Consider the following 22,361-nt stretch of genomic DNA (forward strand, 5'->3'; position numbering starts at 1 on the left):
GTGGACTTCAACTCCCAGAATTCCTGAGCCAGCCATGCTGAGGGGAAAGGGAGAGGCTTCCAAGCTGAGCCATGCTGGCTCAGGAATTCTGGGAGTTGAAGTCCACAAGTCATAAAAGAGCCAAGGTTGCCTACCCCTGTCTTAAGTCAAGGACTACCTTCATTCTATGTTTTAGAAAGCGATTTCAACTGTCAGCAGATGGCACTATTGCTGTATTTAAATTTAGCATGAGGAAGCCTCCTGAAATGCAAACCTGGCAGTGAAGAAAGTGTTCCTTCCTGATTACCAGGCTTGTTTTGTCCTGAACTTGATCCCAGCCCTCTCTGCTCTAGGTGAGGCTATAGTGAGAAAACAGCTAACCTGTCAAAGGCCTTTCAAGGGTAAAACCAAAGTAAGATCAGCCCTAGTAAGGCCACACCTGGAATACTGCAGCCAATTTTGGTCACCATATCACAAAAAAGATGTGGAGAGTTTGGAAAAAAATTCAGAGAACAGCAACTAAGATGATCCAAGGCCTGGAGGCTAAAACATACGAAGAACGGCTGCAGGACCTGGGTTTGGCTGGTCTAAAGAAAAGGCGCTATCTAACAAAATGAAATTCAATGGTGAAAAAAAGTGAGGTTCTACATTTAGGCAAGAAAAACCAAATGTACAGGTATAGCATAGGTGGTTCCTTGCTCAATAGTAGTAACTGTGAGAGGGACCTCGGAGTCCTAGTGGACAATCATTTAAATATGAGCCAGCAGTGTGCTGCAGCTGCCAAAAAAGCCAACACAGTGCTGGGCTGCATTAACAGAGGGATAGAATCAAGATCACGTGAAGTATTAATACCACTTTACAATGCCTTGGTAAGGCCACACTTGGAATACTGCACCCAGTTTTGGTCACCACGATGTAAAAAAGATGTTGAGACTCTAGAAAGAGTACAGAGAAGAGCAACAAAGATGATTAGGGGACTGGAGGCTGAAGCATATAAGGAACAGTTGCTGGAATTGGGTATGTCTAGTTTGACGAAGAGAAGGACGAGGGGGGACATGATAGCAGTGTTCCAATATCTCAGGGGCTGCCACAAAGAAGAGGGAGTCAAGCTATTTTCCAAAGTGCCTGAAGGCAGGACAAGAAGCAACGGATGGAAACTGACCAAAGAGAGAAGCAACCTAGAACTAAGGAGAAACTTCCTGACGGTTAGAACAATTAACCAATGGAACAACCTGCCTCCAGAAGCGGTGAATGCGCCAACACTGGAAGTTTTAAAGAAGAAACTGGACAGCCATTTGTCCGAAATGGTATAGGGTTTCCTGCCTGAGCAGGGGGTTGGACTAGATGACCTCCAAGGTCCCTTCCAACTTTATCATTATTATTATTATTAAGAAATAGGGGAGACATGATAGCAGTATTTGAGGGGCTGCCACAAAGAAGAGGGGGCCAGGTTGTTCACCAGAGGACCAGAGGGAAGGATGAGAAACAATGGTTGGAAACTGATCAAAGAGAGAAGCAACCTGGAATTAAGGAGAAACTTCCTGACAGTGAGGAGAATCAACCAGTGGAACAGCTTGCCTCCAGAAATCGTGGGCGCTCCATCACTGGAGGTTTTTAAGAAGAGACTGGACAATCACCTGTCTTGAGATGGTATCGTGACCCTGCAACCATCATAAATACAAAGCAGTTGCAAACCTCTGAATTTTGATCATGTGACCATGGGAATGCTACAATGGTCATAAGTGTGAAAAATGGGCATTAGTCACTTTTTTCAGTCACTTTGTAACTTGGAAAGGTCACTAAAATGGTCAAGGACTACTACTGTATTGCTAAGCATTGGGGTCATAAAGCCTAATGTCACATGACTGAGACAACTTTACGACAGTAGTTATGGTAGTCCCAGTTGCTGTTGTAGGGCAAATCCCACAAGGTCACAGCATCCCACAGTCATGTGAGTACCATCCATGCCCCGACTCACATTTATGACGGTTGCAATGTCTTTGAGTCATGTGACCCCCTTTTGTGACCTTCTGACAAGCAAGGTCAAAGGGGAAGCCAGATTCACTTAACAACCGCGTTACTAATTTAACAACTGCAGTGATTCGCTTAACAAACATGGCAGGAAAAGTCACAAAACAGGTTAAAACTCACTTAACAAATTTCTCACTTAACAACATAAATTTTGGGCTCAATTGTGGCAAGTTGGGGACTACCTGCGCTATATTTGCATTGCATTTTTTATTCTTGGCGTAGGGCCTTTTTAACCTGATTAATGAAAATAGGGTTTGTAAACCACTTAGAATTAAATTGAGATAACATACAAGCCAAAGATGTAACCATAGTCCTCCGCATATGACCGCAGTTGAGCTCAACGTTTTGGTTGCTAAGTGAGACATTCGTTAAGTGAGTTTTGCCCCCTTTTACAACTTCCTTGCCACAGTTGTTAAGTGAATCACTGCAGCTGTTAAGTTAGTGACACGGTTGTTAAGTGAATCTAGCTTCCCCATTGACTTTGCTTGTCAGAAGGTCGCACAAGGTGACCACGTGACCCTGGGACACTGAAACTGTCATAGGTACATGCCAGTTGCTAAGCCTCTGAATTTTGATCACGTGACCATGGGGAGGCTGCAATGGTGGTAATGTGAAAAATAGTCATGTCACTTTGTAACTATAAATGATCACCAAATGAATTGTAAGTTGAGGACCATCTGCCCGTACTTATGACTGAGCCAACTTGACTACTGTCATAAAGTTGGCTCAGTCATGTGACCATAATAAAAATACCAGACTCCTCAAGTTTCCTCTCTGACATCACGGGTCCCCCCGCTCACCCAACACATCTCCATAAAATGCTTTGCTGCGCTCGGTGCCACCGCTTGCAAGAGAAATAAATGTGGCATGAATAAACCAGGATAAAAGCAAAGTCCTCGTATTTGATCTGGGATGTTTTACGGCGTGGCGTTCTCAAGTGGCCCAGTGCCAAAGACGCCTGGCTTCTGGTTTATTTTTTATTTTATTTCCAGAGCGGTTATCAAAACCATGCGAGATATCCAGACGGATGCCTTGAAACCCTCTCTCGTTTCATCTTTGTTTTCATCTTTGTTTCCTCTGTGCGGCAACAGGGACAGGCCGAAGGCTTTCAAAGGGCAGCCCAGAGAAGGAAACTTCGCCCCAGACTTGTCTTTGTCCATCCTCTCCAGCCGAAGCAGGAAACTGAGTGCGGGGAAAAACCTGAGCCCAGAAACAGAAGACGAATATCACGAGACACTGGAAGGAGGCAGGTTCTCCTGCAAACTGGGCCCAGTTTGCTCTTCAGTCAGTTCTAGATCTGGAGCCTAGTAGAACATCAAGCAGAAGAGAGACACTACCTTAGGATATTGGATTGGACAACCATTTGTCTGAAATGGTATAGGGCTTCCTGCGTGAGCAGGGGTTGGACTAGAAGACCGCCAAGGTCCCTTCCAACTCTGTTTTCTATTCTATTCTATTCTATTCTATTCTATTCTATTCTATTCTATTCTAGTCTAGTCTAGTCCAGTCCAGTCCAGTCCAGTCCATTATTATTCTATTCTGTTCTATTCTGTTCCCTTCCCTTCCCTTCTATTCCATTCCATTCCATTCCTATTCTATTCTATTCTATTCTATTCTATTCTATTCTATTCTATTCTATTCTATTCTATTCTATTCCATTCCATTCCATTCCATTCCATTATTATTCTATTCTATTCTGTTCTATTCTGTTCTGTTGTTCTGTTACCTTCCCTTACCTTCTATTCCATTCCATTATTATTCCATTCCATTCCTATTCTATTCTATTCTATTCTATTCTATTCTATTCTATTCTATTCCATTCCATTCCATTCCATTCCATTATTATTCTATTCTGTTCTGTTCTGTTCTATTCTGTTCTGTTGTTCTGTTCCCTTCCCTTCCCTTCTATTCCATTCCATTATTATTCTATTCTATTCTATTCTATTCTATTCTATTCTATTCTATTCTATTCTATTCTATTCCGTTCCATTCCATTCCATTCCATTCCATTCCATTCCATTCCATTATTATTCTATTCTATTCTGTTCTATTCTGTTCTGTTTTGTTCTGTTCTATTTCCCTGCTTTACATGTCAGAGAGCCCAGATTTAAGTCATTTCTTCAGGAAATGCTGGGAATTTTATTTTATTTTATTTTATTTTTTGCCAAAAACCATGCCCTGTTGCTCTCAATCAGAATCAGTGGTACAGGTAGTCCTTGACTTACAACCATTCATTTAGTGACCGTTTGAAGTTACAAGGACACCGAAAAAAGTTACTTACGGCTGGCCTTCACACTTAAAACGATCACAGCATTCCCATGGTCACATGATGACAATGTATTTATTTAGTTGTTCAAATGTATTATTTATTTCGATTTTATTATTTTATTAATTGAATGTATATGCCACCAGTCTGGCAGACACGTGACTCTGGGTGACTTACAACATGCCAGATTTGGGTGTTTGGCAACTGGCTTGTACTTACGGCGGTTGCAGTGTCCAAGGCTCACGTGCTCTCCGTTTGTGACCTTCCCAGCTGGCTTCCAACAAACAAAGCCAACGGGAGAAGCCGGATTTGTTTAACAACCACATAATTGCATAACAACTGCAGTGATTCGCTTAACAACCGTGGCAAAAAAAAAATCATTAAAAATCAGGCAGGGCTCAAATTCGAATCCCGATTGTGGTTGTAAGTCGAAGATTACTGGTACTGAGCCAAATGGATCCACGGTACTTAGTGTCTTCCCAGTGGATTGGGACTAAAAACCCCAGAATTTACAGTATATCTTATGGGTGGTCATGTTGGTTAGCAATTTTAGGAGCTGGATTGTCAGCGGATCCAGAGAGATCCAGGTTGGGAAGAATGGTTTGCAGTTTAAGAGAAAAGTCTCCATTTGTAGCACTACATTGTCTGAAGTAAGTGTTTGTGGTCCTTTCTTGTTACAGATCAGTCTCCTGAACACAGATTTTCTCCAGAAAGCAGAATCTCCCCTAACATCCTTCTCCAGGGAGACCATGCACTTGATATGGTAAACAATTCCCTGTCTGACCCTTGTCTTTTTTCTTTTTCTTTCTTTTTTCTTTCTTTTTTTTTGTCTTCCTTCCTCAGATTTGATTCTTGACTTTGGGCTAAAAGGTCTCCTGAAGATGAAAATCTAAATTATTAGCTGGAAACAGCCTAGATCAGGGGTGTCCAACTTTAAGTCCTGTGGACTTCAACTTCCAGAATTCCCTAGTCAACATGACATGGCTGGCTGGGGAATTCTGGGAGTTGAAGTCCACAAGTCTTAAAGTCGCCGAGGTTGGACACCCCTGACCTAAATGAAGAGAGAAAAGAAATCAAGTCATGGGCTTCTTTGTAAAAATGTTGACTATCTGCCAAATTATTAACCTTATGTTTCATAAGCAATTATGTTTAATGTTCCTATTTTGTACAAGCTGGAGAATTTGGCTTGCCAGGTCCCGGTATTATTCTTTCAACTGCAGCCTTCAAAGTGATCTATTTATATTTGTGATGAGCTGGTCTCCTGGGACCTTTCTAATTTAATGGCTCTGTTCTTATAACTTGCCTAATTGGATCACTTGGGAGATAACGTATTATAGGGACAGCAAAACTGGGTTAATTAACTGACCTAGTCAACTACTGTAACCCCGAGGGTTATTTTTAACCCAAACCAGATGCAGGCACTCCCAGAGTTAAACTCACCCCAACAGGCAAACATGCCATGGGGACCCCCAAATTCAACTAATGAAACCATTTTCATTCTCAGCCTCCAAGAAAAAAACCTGGAGGGAGGAGATGAAAAAGTAACCCTTGTCATATCTCATAGGGAAGAGGGAAATGGTTATCAATCTGTCTGTCTCTCTGTCTCTCTATTTCTATCTATCTATCTATCTATCTATCTATCCATTTATCCATATATCATATATCTATCTAATCTATGTCTATCTCTATTCATTCTCCTGTCTGTCTGTCTATCTATCATCTATCATTTATCTGTTTGTATCTTATCTATCTATCTATCTATCTATCTATCTATCTATCTATCTATCTATCTATCTATCTATCTATCTTAATTCCTCTATTATCTATCTATCTATCTATCTATCTATCTATCTATCTATCTATCTATCTATTACGTATTTATCTGTTTCTATCTATCTCTATTCATTCATCTATCTGTCTGTCTGTCTGTCTATCTATCTATCTATCTATCTATCTATCTATCTATCGTCAATCTATTATTTATCTGTCTGTCTACATCTATCTCTATCCATCCATCTAATCCAGTGGTGTCAAACTGCTGGCCCGTGGGCCGGACACGTCATTGGGAAACCACGCCCACCCCATTGCCGGCAATGGCGAAAAAGCTCCGATACGTTGCGCGACGTCATGTGACGTTGCTAGTTTGACATGTCTCATCTAATCTATCATGATCATCTATCTCTATCCATTCATCCATCTATCATATATTTATCTCCATCCATCCATCATCTGTGTCTCAGTCTATCTATTTATCTACTGTATATCCATCCATTCATCCATCCATCCATCCATCATAATCATCTATCTATCGTGTTTTTGAACCACCCATCTCCCTCAGAGAGGGACTCTGGGTAGAGTACAGTAAAGGGATAAATTATAAAAACAGTGATTAAAAATTAAAAATTTAGAAGGAGATAAGGATGATTAAACGCTGCTAAAATTATTTAAAAGGGGAAGAGAGGACTCTCAGGAGACTAACCAGCCCCACAGCTGCCCAGCTCCTCTGAGCCCCCCCCCCCCATGCCAGTTTACAGACCCATGTTCTGACTGCTTTTCGGAAGGCCACGTGAGTTGGGAACTGTCACATGTCTGGGGGGAGGGTGTTCCAAAGGGTGGGGGCAAGGGCACGGAAGGATCTCTTCCATGACCCTGTCCATCAGAGTTCTTCAAGTGACAACCTATGTATATGACTTACATTAAAAAAATCACATGCTTTTAAGAGGGAATTAATGTTATGTACATTTCTATTTTAAATTCAGACTTGGCTCATTGCTTCTAGAGTCCGTTAAAGTATGGGGTCCTTGGTGCTCTCTCAGCTTGTTCATCTTCTTGCATACATTTCATAACCAAACTAGGTAACATCATCAGAGCTAGAAGGGAGTGGGGTTTGCTTTAAATTAATACTAGACCAACTAGATCAGTGATGGCGAACCTTTTAGAGACGGAGTGCCCAAACTGCAACCCCAAACCCACTTATCTATCGTCGGGTGCCGGGTGGGCATGGCCCATTGGGTGGGTGTGATCCATTGAGTGGGCGTGGCCTATTGGGTGGGCCTGGCTGCGGTGGTAACGGCAGACTGGGTGGGACTAAAAAGTTCAATCAATCAATTCCAACTTTGCGAGATCTTTTTTTTCCCCGCGAGAAGTTGAAATTGATTGATTGATTGAACCTTTTTTTTTTTCACACGCCGGCAGAGGCCTAAAGCGAAAAGATTTTATAAAACCCAGCTGAAGGCCTAGGACTGGGGCGACGGTGTGCATGCCCACAGAGAGGGCTCTGCGTGCCACCTGTGGCACATGTGCCGTAGGTTCGCCACCACGGAACTAGATCAACAAGTAAACAATACTCCCATCCAGGAGCTTGGTAGACAAGCAATCTATCAGTAAATAGCAGCCTAATCAAGAAACCACCAAGAACCCTTCCAATAACATTGACAGGCAAACTACTATATATAAACAGAGCAAACCCCACGCCCTTCTAGCACTGATGAGGTTACCTACTAGGGCAATGAAATGTCTGCAAGAAAACAACCAAGCTCAGAGAGCACCAAGGATGCTATAATTCAGACCTAAGCTACAATCTTCTATCAGTCCCGAAAATTGAAGTTTTATTGTCCTCGCCTATCCCTCTCTCCCTTCTCTGTTTTTAGAGCTCTCAGAAGAAAGTCAACCAATTGCAAGGAGCCATTGAGCTGATGAGAACAGGATCCCGAATCTCCTCTCAAGAAAGAGATTACCCAGAAAGTGGATCCCCGCCCCTTCCAAGCAAAAGGCCACCCTCTCCTCAGTGCGACCAAAGTCCCAGCTTTGAAGCGTAAGCGGTTATCCCTCCAATACTTTAGACATTTGGAAAATTTAGACTTTAGAAAAGAGAGGGACGTAAGAGTTAAATGGAGTTGAACTACATAGTAAATTAGATTAGTAGGGGCTAAACTGGGGTTGGCCATGTGTGTTTGGGTGTGCATGCGTGCGTGTGTAATTTACACTAGGGCTGTGCATGCTTTAAAAAAGAGAAGTATGCATTAACAAAGGCATAGAATCAAGATCACCCAAAATCTTAATACCACTTTATAATACCTTGGTAAGACCAGACTTGGAATGCTGCATCCAGTTTTGGTCGCCACGATATAAAAAAGATGTTGAGACTCTAGAAAGAGTGCAGAGAAGAGCAACAAAGTTGATCAGGGGACTGGAGGCCAAAACATACAAAGAACGGTTCCAGGAATTGGGCATGTTTAGTTTAATGAAAAGGATTAAGGGTGACATGATAGCAGTGTTGCAATATCTCAGGGGCTGCCACAAAGAAGAGGGGGTCAACCTAGTCTCCAAAGCACCTGAAGGCAGGACAAGAAGCAACGGATGGAAACTAATCAAGGAGAGAACCAGCCTAGAGTTAAGAAGAAATTTCCTGACAGTCAGAATAATTAACCAGTGGAACGACCTGCCTCTGGAAGTTGTGGGTGCTTTCATCACTGGAGGTTTTTAAGAAGAGATTGGATAACCATTTGTCTGAAATGGTATAGGGTGGTATTGAGCAGGGGGTTGGACTAGAAGATCTCCAAAGTCCCTTCCAACTCTGTTACTCTTTTATTCTGTTAAGTGCTTTGGGTCTGTCTCTTTAAAGCCACCATCTCAGCTTCAGGCAAGCCAGGGAAATGCTGCCCTATTGCTAAAGAAGCTGACTCTTTAAATTTCGACTGACTCTTAAAATAGTGGCATCTTTTTCTCTGGCTCAGAGAGAGACCCCTGAAAAAAGTCAGGCAGCTTTAATAAATTGGGAGGGAGCTACTGTGCTTGCCCTCCACGGGGCAGGAAATTTTTCTGGTTAGCTTTATCAATGAAAAGTACAAGTAGTCCTTGACTTTCAACTGTTCATTTAGCGACCATTCAAAGTTACAGCAGCACTGAAAAATATGACTTATGGCCTTCACAGCATCCCCATGGTCACAGGATCAAAATTCGGGCATTTGGCAACCGGCATGTATTTAGGAGGGTTGCAGCATCCCAGGGTCACATGATCGCTATCTGCGACCTTCCCAAAGTCAATGGGGGGCAGGATTGCGCGATTTTCACTGAACAGCCTCAGCGATCCGTTTAACACAGTGGTTCTCAACCTGTGGGTCGGGACCCCATTTGGGGTCGATCGACCATTTCATGGGGGTCGCCAAGCAAGGCTGTCCACCATTTTTTTTGTCTGCCATTTTTTTGTCCGCCATTTTTTCCCCTTTTCCAGCGGGTGCCTTACCTCCCTTGGGCTGGGCCAGCTGGTGGTTGGCCTGCTCCGTCTCTGCCGCTTGCCAGCTACGCCTCAGCCGGCGCAGGGGGCGGAACCACGCATGCGCGGCGCTCCCGGGCAGGGAAAGTCCTCGACTTATGACCGGTTGGGTAGTCCTCAACTTACGACCGGTTTAGTCCTCGACTTATGACTGGTTGGGGTCGCGGCATTAAAAAGGTTGAGAACCACTGAAAGGGTTAGAAAATCGGGTGCAACTCATTTAACAACTGCCTTGCTTAGCCACGGGAATTCTGGTCCCGGTTATGGTCGTAAGTCAAGGACTACCTGTGCTAGGTCCCCCTACGGAAGAACCGGAGCTGCTTACAACGATGAAATCTTGGCAGTCCGTTTTCCAAGTGCTGACGGTGCTGATTCTTTTAGATTTCTAAGACCCAACAAGTCAGATTGCCGGGCCTCCCCCTCTTCTTGTGAGAACCTGAGGTTTACCACCAAAAAAGAACAGCTCTACCTCTTCAACCAAAGTTTAGCCCTGCATCATCTTGGCCTCCGGAATAACCCCACCGGCAAAGAGGGCGATTTCCCTCACCACCTATTCCTGGCTAAGGAAGTAGGCGGTCGAGTGAAGCCCCAGGATGAGTGGGAAGACCAAGCCACCATCTTGGAACTCCCTGGCGCTGTGCTGTACATGAAGGATCGTCATCTGGAAAACAGGCTCCAGCTTCTTAGCAGCTCAGAGAGACTCCGTTGTTTGTTGATGCAGCCGCAGCACGAAGGGAAAGGAAGAAGAGAGGACAGTTCAGATCAGTCTTGGTGCCAGAGCCCTTCCACGCTGCCAAGCGTTGGCAAAGAAGGGAAAAAGGAAAGAGCCAGCCCCAAAGATTTGACGGACGATACACTGGAGCAGCTGTTCCAGGTCAATAGAGACAACCTGGATCAAGGAGAGAAAACCACATCTGGGCAGGACAATTCCACCGAAGTGCCTCTGGATTTATCGGATTACGGAAGGGGAAGAGAAAGCGGCACCAACTGGCATCAGTCCTCAGTGAAACGTGAAAGGCGAAGTCCAGGCAGAGATGAGAACGAAGAGTCTGTTGTTCAGAAAACCACTTTATCCAGCTGGCCTGGTATAATCCAGAAACAGCATTACGGGAGCCAACAACTGGGACAGTTCACGGCCGGAGCCAAGGAAATTATAGCAGTTTCTCCGGTAAGAAATATATTTTCCATTTCTATCTCTTTTCTTCAGCTATTTCTGCCCCAACCATTTCCTCTGTGTATTCAGCTACTGTGTTTCCCCCAAAATAAGACCGGGTCTTATGTTAATTTTTGCTCCAAAAGACACATTAGGGCTTATTTTTCGGATAGGTCTTAATTTTGGGGAAAATTTGGAACTAAATGCATCCATCTGGCTGACAATTTTAACTGGAGCTTATTTTTGGGATGGGACTTATATTACAAACATCCTGAAAAATCATGCTAGGGCTTATTTTCGGGGAAACACAGAATTTACACATACTGCTAGTCCTTGACTTATAACAATTCGTTTAGTGACCGTTCGAAGTTACAACGGCACTGAAAAAAGGACTTATGACCGGTTTTCACACAAATGACCATTGCACTAACTCAGTGATGGTGAACCTTTTAGAGACTGAGTGCCCAAAAACTGCCTCGCCCCTGTCCTGCCCTCCCCTTTCCTGCCCGCAGGGCCACCCACCACCTCCACGGTCCATCACAGCAAATCACGCAGGCGTCCCAGCAGCGTCATGGCGGCCAAGCCCTCTGTCTGTGCCCTGCAGCAGCATCTGTACACGATGGGGCACGAGGACGGAGTCTTGTCCCCGCTGCCCGGCTGCCATGTCCTTGGCTGTGCTGCTCTGCGCAGGCTGCGCCCGGGGCGAGTCTCCTCCAGGGGGGGCCTGCTGGTGAGGAGGGGGCTACGGGAGTGGGACGATAGCGTGCGTGCCCACAGAGAGGGCACCCAAGCCATAGATTCGCCACCACTGCACTAACTCATTGGTCACGTGATCAAAGTTCGGGTGCTTGGCAACTGACTCATATTTATGACCGTTGCACTGTATTGGGGTCATGTGATCACCATTTGTAACCTTCCCAGTTGGCTTCCAACAAACAAAGTCAATGGGAAGAGACAGATTCACTTAAGAATTACACAATTTGCTTAACAACTGTGGCAAAAGCTCATAAAATGGGACACAACTCACTTAGCGACATCAATTTTGGCCTTAAATGTGGTCACAAGTTGAGGACTACCTGTACTTTGAGGCCACTCGTAATTGCTTACAATTACACTTGCCTGTTAATAGCATTGGCCTAACTAAGGTTTGATTAGGCCATTATGCTACACTAAAGTCTTGATGGTCCCTGAGAATCGACTTCAATTAATGCTGAATTAACTGAATTTTGAGTTTCATTCAATATGTTGAAAAATAGACTAAGATCTGAGTTTACCTTGTGAATGAAGTCACGACAAAGGAAATAAGGTAGAATGACGCCTCAGTTTAATAAAGCATTCTGGGGAAGGGTTCTCCATTATTTTTATTCGTTATTTTTATTTGTTCAATTTATTTGCCGCCTATCTCGCAGGGGGCTACTCTAGGAAGCTTACAATAATAAAAAAAGAAGAAAAATCAAAAGAGTGTAAAGAGAACGGAAGTAAAATAATAGAACAATGAAATAAACAATGACAAAGTGTTTCCATTAAAATACCCAAGAAAACTAAATGTTGCGTAAAGGTTTTCCCCTTTATTTTTTTCTTTCTTTCCCTGGATGCTGATCGTCCTTCATTCTTCACAAACCTTCTCCAAGGCCTAGATACTCTACACCACGGGTCTTCAAACTTGGCCCTTTTATGACTTGTGGACTTCAACTCCCAGAATTCCTCAGCCAGCGTGCCTGGCTGAGGAATTCTGGGAATTGTCGTCCACAAGTCATAAAAGGGCCAAGTTTGAAGACCCCTGTTCTATACATTCCCCAAGTAGGAGAGAAGTCTAAACTTTGGGGATGCAACCCAGATGTACATTTTGTCCATTGTATTTGAAGTCTGCTAAGCCAAGGTCTGTTAAATTGAGGGCTCACTGTACCAACCAGCCAAAGTTGGCCTGTGATACAAATGCAGATGGTAAATCTTTCACTCACCTGAATACAATAATTAAAGAGAGAAGCAACCTAGAATTAAGGAAAAAAATTCCTGTCAATGAGAACGATTAATCATTGGAACGACTTACCTCCAGAAGTTGTGGGTGCTCCATCACTGCAGGTTTTCAAGAAGGGACTGGCCAGCCATTTGTCCGGCATGGAACAGGGTCTCCTGCTTAAGCAGGGGGTTGGACTAGAAGACCTCCAAGATCCCTTCCAGTCCTATTATTCCATGTTCTGTCCACTAGCATAGTCACTGTGAATGTTACAAGACTTTGTAAGGCTGTAACTTTTCTCTCTCTTAAACTCTGTGGCCTCTGCAGATATCTTTGCCACAAGAACCTGCCATGTCCAAGACAACTTCACATGATTCCACTGCTGTCCAAGAAGTCAAGATGCCTTTTCGAGGGGAGAATCAAGACCCTGAGCAGCCAGGTAAAACAGAACCATATTTTGCACTTTCTGGGAGATTGGAACATACTGTATATAAGAGACTGGACAGCCATTCATCTGAAATGGCATAGGGCAGAGGTACCAACCTTTTGAGAAGTTCAAACAGGAACAAGCTTTGAGAACAAACAGGAACAAGCGATCACAATTTATAACCATTCATTTAGTAACTGTTCAAAGTTACAAGGGCACTGAAAAAGTGAGTTAGGACTGATCCTCATACTTACGACTGTTGGAGCATCCCATGGACCCATGATCAGAATTTGGGCACTTGGCAACCAGCATGTATTTATGATACTTGCAGTGTACCAAGGTCATGTAATCACCATTTATAGGATAGGATAGGATAGGATAGGATAGGATAGGATAGGATAGGATAGGATAGGATACGGTAGGGTAGGGTAGAGTAGGGCAGGGTAGGGTAGGGTAGGGTAGGGTAGTGTAGGGTAGAATAGAATATAATAGAATGGAATGGAATAGAAATGATAGGATAGGACAGGACAGGACATAATAGAATAATGATAGGATAGGTTAGGATAGGATAGAATGGAATGGAATGGAATAGAAATGATAGGATAGGATAGGATAGGATAGGATAGGATAGGATAGGATAGGATAGGATAGGATAGGATAGGACAGGACAGGACAGGACATAATAGAATAATGATAGGATAGGTTAGGATAGAATGGAATGGAATGGAATAGAAATGATAGGATAGGATAGGACAGGACAGGACAGGACAGGACAGGACATAATAGAATAATTATAGGTTAGAATAGAATAGAATAGAATAGAATAGAATAGAATAGAATAGAATAGAATAGAATAGAATAGAATAATAACTCTATTGTTACTTTAAATGTACACTAGTCAGCTTGCATTAAAATGAAATTTTGTTGCATTCAGCTCTCAAAGGGTAACCACCTCCAATATACACTACATAAACATGACCTCCCTAGATGGCTTCTAACAAGCAAACACAATTGGGATATGTTTAATGACCACATGATTCATTTAAGAACAGCAGTGATTTGCTTAACAACCATGTTAAAAACCGGGTGCAAGTCATTTAACAGCTTCCTTGCTTAGCCACGGAAATGCTGGTCTCAAATGTGGTCCTAAGTCAAGGATCACTGTACTCTTCAGATACATCAGATATCAATTAATCCAATCTTGAAAACGGTTTGATCAACCACTGGTTCTAGAGCAGTAATCTCAATGCATGTTGGGGTTCTAGAAGGGTAGGATCTGTTACCCATTCTTGAGCCAGGGACATTTCTCAGGATGGACAAATCGCTAGAATGTGAAACTTGAGATCCTTCATTTTCTCACCCGCTGTCATATGTAGCTTCCAAAGAGCCCTTGTCATTGTCCCAGGAAATGTTTAAAGTTGCTCAACCGGTAATTTCATTTCTCTTACAAGGGAAGGCTTACATCCAGGATTACGTGTAGCACAAATCTTGTTAAACAAACACCTCGGAGTTTAAGTAAACGTGGAGTCTATTAGACAGTTGGCCTTTTGTGCTCAACTGTGGAACTTTGAGCCTTTCATCAAGAACGACTAGAATTTTTTGGCGCTCATCCAGCTTTATACAGTCCTGAATGAGCCCCACCTTATCAAATCCTGTGTCCAGGTCAACATTTTGATTTGGAACAGCTCCCCAGAGTCTATAGAGCTCAAGCATTGCCTCCCTCAGTACCAAAATCAATCAAGGGAATAGCTTGCCTTCAGAAGTTGGGGTGCCCCATCATGGAAGCTTTCAAAAAGAGAGTGGACAACCAAAGAAGAAATAGGGGAGACATGATAGCAGTGTTCCAGTATCTGAGGGGCTGCCACAAGGCAGAGGGGGCCAGGTTGTTCACCAAAGCACCAGAGGGAAGGACGAGAAACAATGGTTGGAAACTGATCAAAGAGAGAAGCAACCTGGAATTAAGGAGAAACTTCCTGACAGTGAGGACAATCAACCAGTGGAACAGCTTGCCTCCAGAAATCATGGGCACTCCATCATTGGAGATTTCTAAGAAGAGGCTAGACAGTCACTTGTCTGAGATGGTATAGCTTCTCCTGCTTGAGCAGGGGGCTGGACTAGAAGACCTCCAAGATTCCTTTCTATTCTATTCTATTCTATTCTATTCTATTCTATTCTATTCTATTCTATTCTACTCTATTCTACTCTATTCTATTCTATTCTATTCTATTCTATTCTAGCAGGGGGTTAGACTAGAAGACCTCTGAGGTTCCTTCCAACTCTATTATTCTATGTTCTAAAACTGGAACACGGCACCTTCTACAAATAAAGCAGAAGTCAAACACACAACTGAGCAATGGACTCACAAATACTTATGCAATACTGTATGAATTATCCCTGATCCTGGTGATTAGAAAACCACGTGCTTCTCTGTTTTCTGAGCCCTTAAAGGGGGAAAACCCTTTTCTGCCCTATATACTTTTCTCTGCTCACAAAAAGAGAGGGAAAAAATGGCGTTTCTAGACCTTGTGACAGACGTTGATCTCCTTACATGCCTTTGTCTCTTTCAGATAATGGCGATTCTGACTCACTGCAGGATGATTCTGATGGGACCGTCGTATCTGAGAGTGAGGTCCGTTCCCATGTTTTGAAGCGGTCGAAGTCATCCTGTCTTTCAAAGATGGGATATGACATCATCAAACAAGTTTGGGAAATTGGGTCTTCTGGATTTTGCTGAACTACAATTCCAAACAACCTTTCCTATTGGCACTGTTGATATGGGTGGCTGAGAAGAATATGGGTAGTCTTCAACTTTACAACCATTCATTTAGTAGCCACTTGGAGTCTTAGGTCAAGGACTACCTGTGCTGTAGTTCAGGAACTTCTGGAGATCTTCAGCTTCCTCACTACGGGTCTGAGAATTTTGTAATTGCTTCCTGTCTCATTAGGCTTATTATTTAAGCCAGGGGCCTCCAAACTTGGCAACCTTAAAACTTGTGGGCTTCAACTCAAGGTGGCTGTGGATTTCTGGGAATTGAAGTCCACAAGTCTTCACTAAGTGATTTAAACCACAATAAGAACCGCTTGTCTTATGGCTGTAGCTAAAAGCACATGTCCTTGTCGTCATGGGAATATAACCAGACCTGATTTGACCATTTGAGAGTGTGAAAAACCGAACAGTATTTTCAATGTAAGTGGAAAAGAGGACAGATTTCCTAAATCAGAGGTCCCCAACCTTGGCAACTTTAAGACTTGTGGACTTCAACTCCCAGAATTCCTCAGCCAGCTTGGCTGGCTGAGGAATTCTGGGAGTTGAAGTCCACAAGTCTTAAAGTTGCCAAGGTTGGAGACCCCGGCCCTAAATTACCTGACATTTTTCTTCATGCATCTTAAACCTGTCTTTATCCATTTCTCTGATTTATATAGATGGTTGGTAGTCGTGAAGAAAAAGCTCTCTCAAGAACTTTGGTAAAAGAAGAATACTGCTATGTTACTGAGAACATTCAGAATTTGCAGAAGAAACGGAAAAGGGGCCACGATTCGTCAACGAAAGGTAGAAAATTCTTCCTTTCCAACTATTTCAGATTTTGCATCCCAAAGTGTCATACATTGCCCTGATTTGCGCATAAAATAATCCATAAATATAAGCAAGGATTAAAGTGCTGTTTTAAAAACTAGACCATGAGTTCTAATCCTACCATAGGCATGAAAGCCAGCTGGGCGACTTTGGGCCAATCACAGGAGACTGGAAAATCTAATCCCGCCTTAGGCGTGAAAGCTGGCTGGGTGACTTTAGGCCAATCACAGAAGACTGGGAATTCTAGTCCCGCCTTGCATAAAAGCTGGCTGGGTGACTTTAGGCCAATCACAAAAGACTGGAAAGTCTAATCCCGCCTTAGGCATGAAAGCTGGCTGGGTGACTTTAGGCCAATCACAGGAGACTGGGAAGTCTAATCCCGCCTTAGGCATGAAAGCTGGCTGGGTGACTTTAGGCCAATCACAGGAGACTGGGAAGTCTAATCCCGCCTTAGGCATGAAAGCTGGCTGGGTGACTTTAGGCCAATCACAGGAGACTGGGAAGTCTAATCCCGCCTTAGGCATGAAAGCTGGCTGGGTGACTTTAGGCCAGGGGTAGGCAACCTTGGCTCTTTTATGACTCGTGGACTTCAACTCCCAGAATTCCTGAGCCAGCATGGCTCAGCATGGAAACCTCTCCCTTTCCCCTCAGCATGGCTGGCTCAGGAATTCTGGGAGTTGAAGTCCACAAGTCATAAAAGAGCCAAGGTTGCCTACCTCTGCTTTAGGCCAATCACAGGAGACTGGGAAGTCTAATCCCGCCTTACTCATGAAAGCCGGCTGGGTGACTTTGGCCAATTATCAGGAGATCATGAGTTCTACTCCTTAGGCATGAAAGCCAGCCCAGTCCACCTCACAAGGTTGTTGTGGAGAAAACAGGAGGAGGAAAGAATATTAAGTGTGTTTGCAACTTCCCTGCAAAAGGGCAATATTTTCATCCTGCTCATTCCAGTAAAATTATGATAGCAATATCCATTCTTCTCCTCCTCCCATAACCTGGAAGCTTTCAAGAGCCCTGGAAACCCTGATCTTACCCAGCCACAATCAGTTTCCCACTTCTGTTTTTAGATCTTCACGTTTTTAGACTTAGTGTATTTCCCTCTGACTTCTACTACGTGGAATCAGATCTCTGTCAATGCGCTTCCTCCCATTTTCAAACTCCATCCTTATTGTCCACTACAGGAGGCAGTCCTCAACGTACGACCACAATTGAGCCCAAAATTTATGTCGCTAAGTGAGAAATTGGTTAACTGAGTTTTGCCCCCTTTCTCACCACGTTTGTTAAGTGAAACATTGCAGTTCTTAAATGAGTAACCCGGCTGTTAAGTGAATCTGGCTTCCCCATTGACTTTGCTTGTCAGAAGGTCGCAAAAGGGGATTACGTGACTGCGGGACACTGCAACCGTCATAAATGGGAGTCAGTTGTCAAGCATCTGAATGTAAATCCCCTGATCCTGGGGATGCTGCAATGGTCAAAAGGGTGAAAAGTGGTCATAAGTCACTTTTTTTCCAATGCTGTTGTAACTTCCAACAGTCACTAAATGAAGTGTTGTAAATGGAGGACTATATAGACAGGTTTCCATGCCTTTGTGTTTACTTCCTGTGGGGCTCTTTTCTAACCGTGTCCTCTGGGCTCTGACAAATTACTGATGGGATTGATTCAAGAAGAAAACCGTCAAAGGAATTATGGTCTGTTGTTCCCTCCATCCTGGATTCCATGCTGTGTAAATATTTAACCCAAGTTATACAATTGTGCTGCGATAAGACGCGGAGCAGAGACTCCAGTGTTTTAGCACAGGGTGGCTTTTCTCTAAAGGGTGATCCAGCTTCCAGCTCGGAGAGGGAAAGGGGAAAAACTTCAGCTTGAGTAAGTGTGGTACATACACAGTCCTGCTTGTTTACTTGGCCTTTTCTAAGGAGCCTTGATTGACAAAGCACGCCCAAAGAACTATTGACTTTGCCCAAAAGCGTTTTCACACAAACAGTGTTTATTCTACAAACGAGGATCTACAAAAGGGGTAAGCTGCTAACAATGGACGATGTTGTACAGGTATTTCCTACAGGTGTGACTGAGCAGGACATTGATAAGGTTGGGCACAAAAACCCTCTGGCCTGATAACCATTTAAACACTTCGCGTCCCAAACTCCTCCCTTCGTTCTGTTTGCCCAGTCAAAAGTTAGGAGAGAACCGAGTTGACCAACTAACAGAGAGATATGGTGGTCACAGGGTTTAAAAATGGGGCATGTTTGACAAGTGCCACCGTGCCTTTCCGACAGGCTCTGATTAATCTGGACGGAAAATATTAATAGCGCTTTTTTTCTTAATAATAATAATAATAATAATGATAAAGTTGGAAGGGACCTTGGAGGTCACCTAGTCCAACCCCCTGCTCAGGCAGGAAACCCTATACCATTTCGGACAAATGGCTGTCCAGTCTCTTCTTAAAAACTTCCAGTGTTGGAGCATTCACCGCTTCTGGAGGCAGGTTGTTCCACTGGTTAATTGTTCTAACTGTCAGGAAGTTTCTCCTTAGTTCTAGGTTGCTTCTCTCCTTGCTTAGTTTCCACCCGTTGCTTCTTGTCCTGCCTTCAGGCGTCTTGGAGAATAGCTTGACTCCCTCTTCTTTGTGGCAGCCTCTGAGATATTGGAACACTGCTATCATATCCCCCCTCGTCCTTCTCTTCGTTAAACTAGACATACCCAATCCCAGCAGCCATTCCTTATATGTTTTAGCCTCCAGTCCCCTAATTATCTGTGTTGCTCTTCTCTGTACTCTTTCTAGAGTCTCAACATCTTTGTTACATCGTGGTGACCAAAACTGGATGCAGTATTCCAAGTGTGGCCTTACCAAGGCATTGTAAAGTGGTATTAATACTTCACGTGATCTTGTTTAGCCCTCACAAAGCTTGGGCTGGGAAGATGTTAGACAGGCAGCAGAGAAGAAGAGACTGGAGCAAGCCTGGATCTGAGCTGGATCACACTGCTGAACTTATAAGAGAGGATATTTACAGCTCAGGGTTGAACTGTGGGGTCACTGGTGTTCTCTGAGCTTGCATTTTTTTTTGTAGACATTTCATTACCCAACTAGGTAACTTCATCAGTAATAGAAGGGAGTGGGGTTTGCTCAAGGAACTTGGTAGGCAAGCAAGCTATCAGTAAATAACAGCCTAATCAAGGAAGTTCAATAACACTGATACTGCAAACTACTGTATATAAACAGAACAAACCCAATCCCCTTCTAACTCTGATGAGATTACCTACCGTAGTTGGGTAATGAAATGTCTGCAAGAAAACCACCAAGTTCAGAATGCACCAAGAGCCCCACTGCTGAACATTGTCAGCAGGCTATTATTTGTAGCTCTGTCTCTCTTTAAAAAAAAAATGATTCTAAAAAGACAAAGGCTCCCAATCGGCTTATTTTGCTTATTGGGTGAAGTAGAGTTTAGGGTTTCCTCTAATCTTGATCACTCCTTTAAAAAAGATGGTCAGTTTTGGCCCAAGCCCTCTAGTGATGTCCTCCATATCAGCATCCTGCTTCATTCAGCAATAGCGATAGCACTTAGACTTATATACCGCTTCACAGTGCTTTATAGCCCTCTCTAAGCGGTTTACAGAGTCAGCCTATTGCCCCCAACTATCTGGGTCCTCATTTTCTCGATCTCGGAAGGATGGAAGGCTGAGTCAACCTTGAGCCGGTCAGGATCGAACTGCTGAACTGCTGACAGCCGGCAGTCAGCAGAAATAGCCTGTAGTACTGCATTCTAACCACTGCGCCACCACAGCTCTTCAGCACTTGAAGGACTTCTTTTTAAGTGGAATAGAGAGAGAAATTAAGTGCCAGAGAAAAAGAGAGAAAAAGGAAAGTGATAGAAATTGGGGAAAGGGATCTGCAGGAAGATGGGTAGCCCTGCCCACTTTTATCCTGGCCACACCCACTGCTTGCTCAAGCCGACCCACTCTGCAGTCCCGCCAGATCAACCTAGAGACCCCATGGTTGGCAACTCCAAAAGGGTTTTTTATTCTTTTTCAAGGTTCAGATAGTAAAGCACACTACATTTGACTGTGTTTTATCCATTACAAGTAGTCCTCAATATACGACTGGTCATTTTACAATCGTTTGGAGTGACAACGACCTTGGAACTGGTGTTTTGCAGCTTGTAAAATACTACCGGCCTTCATGAAATGTCACCCTACCCCTGCCCTACCCCATCTTCCACAGTTACATGACTGCATTTCGAGTACTTGGTTACCAGCTCTTCTTTATGACCAGTTGTGGTGTCGCGCAGTCACACAACCACAATTTGTAACATTTCTTTTTTGCTGGTTTCCAGGGTTATTGGGGGATTTTGGGGGGGCAATTTCCAGCAAAAGAGCACCCATTTGAAAGAATGGGTTTGCTTAACAACTGCACTGTTCACTTATAACCCCATGATTCGCTTAACGACCAATGCAACAAATATTAAAAAAAAGAGGTCCGGTCATATGGGTGCCTTGATTTATGACTGTAACAACTTATGACTGGCTTTCTGGTCCCAACTATGGTGGTAAATAGAGGACTATTTGTATTAGTAATTTTCAGAGAGAAGATTAATATCCCAGAATGCACTCTGTTCTAATGCTCCATTCATTCCATTTCTTCTCCACAGCCTGCAAGAAGTCAGTACGAGGACGGGAAAGTGAGGCAGCCACCCACATCCTGCCTGGCCCACAAGATACGAAGGAAACGGCAAACCACAGTCCTGCTTTCCGACAGGAGGAGCACGAGGAGACATAGCTTAAAAACCTTCTCCCTTGGACCTGCTTTGTAGACTAAGCTGCAGTCAAACTTTTCTGGTTTCTATCAAGAATCCTACAACGGCTCGGGACTGCCGAGCATCTCCGAAAACGTATTGAGTAGGATTATCTTTTTTGCTTGTGTCAGTAAATGCATCATATTTGTATTATTTGTTGTTTAATTTCAAAAATTAATAAAAATTTTATTAAAAAAAAAAAGAATCCTACAACGGCCACCAAAGAATTTTAGGTATTCTAGCCACTCAGGTTAAACAGCCCTCCACGTTGCACAAACCTACACGTGCAGTTATTCTGGTATTACAACTGAGATCGTGAGAAGTAGGACATCTCAAGCCAGGCGTTGTAGGATAATTTTAAGAATCGCTTCTCTGATCATACTGGTAGTAAGAGTACAGGCAGTCCTCGACCACAATGGAGCCCCAGATTTCTGCTGCTAAGCAAGGCATTCGTTAAGTGAATTTTGCCCCCTTTTACAACCTTGCTTGCCATGGCTGGTAAGTGAATCGCTGCAGTTGTGAAGTTAGTGACATGGTTGTTAAGTGAATCTGGCTTCCCCACTGACTTTGCTTGCCAGGAGGTCGCAAAAGGGGATCATCAGATGACCAGCAGACCCTGCACCCGTCATAAATATGAACTAGTTGCCAAATGTCTGAATTTTAATCACGTGACCACGGGGATGCTGCAATGGTCATAAGTGGGAAAAACAGTCCTAGGTCACTTTTTCCAGTGCCGTTGTAACTTCAAATGGTCACTAAACGAATGGTTATAAATTGGGGACTACCTGTATAATCCTGGCAATCTAGTGCTTTCTTCACAGGGTGCACGGCAATAATAAAGACATTGTACGTGAATAAAAAAAGAAATGAATTTGATATGCTGAGCACCCCGGTGCCAAAACCACCTAA

General features: G+C 43.5%; 1 protein-coding gene across 1 annotated transcript in view; it reads left to right on the plus strand.

Annotated features, from left to right (window-relative positions):
* The window catches only part of RBBP8NL (RBBP8 N-terminal like), a 30,613-nt gene extending 8,756 nt beyond the window's left edge, over positions 1 to 21,857 (plus strand). Inside the window, exons 6-13 of the mRNA XM_029286005.1 lie at positions 3,102 to 3,237; positions 4,956 to 5,039; positions 7,927 to 8,090; positions 9,933 to 10,719; positions 12,989 to 13,100; positions 15,656 to 15,717; positions 16,512 to 16,638; positions 21,309 to 21,857. Coding sequence (XP_029141838.1) covers positions 3,102 to 3,237; positions 4,956 to 5,039; positions 7,927 to 8,090; positions 9,933 to 10,719; positions 12,989 to 13,100; positions 15,656 to 15,717; positions 16,512 to 16,638; positions 21,309 to 21,436 — 1,600 coding nt within the window. The 3' untranslated portion in view covers positions 21,437 to 21,857. The remainder of the gene's footprint in view (positions 1 to 3,101; positions 3,238 to 4,955; positions 5,040 to 7,926; positions 8,091 to 9,932; positions 10,720 to 12,988; positions 13,101 to 15,655; positions 15,718 to 16,511; positions 16,639 to 21,308) is intronic.
* Positions 21,858 to 22,361: the final 504 nt, after the last annotated feature.

This window comes from Protobothrops mucrosquamatus, unplaced genomic scaffold (genome assembly GCF_001527695.2).
Source record: "Protobothrops mucrosquamatus isolate PMUCROS unplaced genomic scaffold, P.Mucros_1.0 scaffold2683, whole genome shotgun sequence".
NCBI classification, from domain to species: domain Eukaryota; kingdom Metazoa; phylum Chordata; class Lepidosauria; order Squamata; family Viperidae; genus Protobothrops; species Protobothrops mucrosquamatus.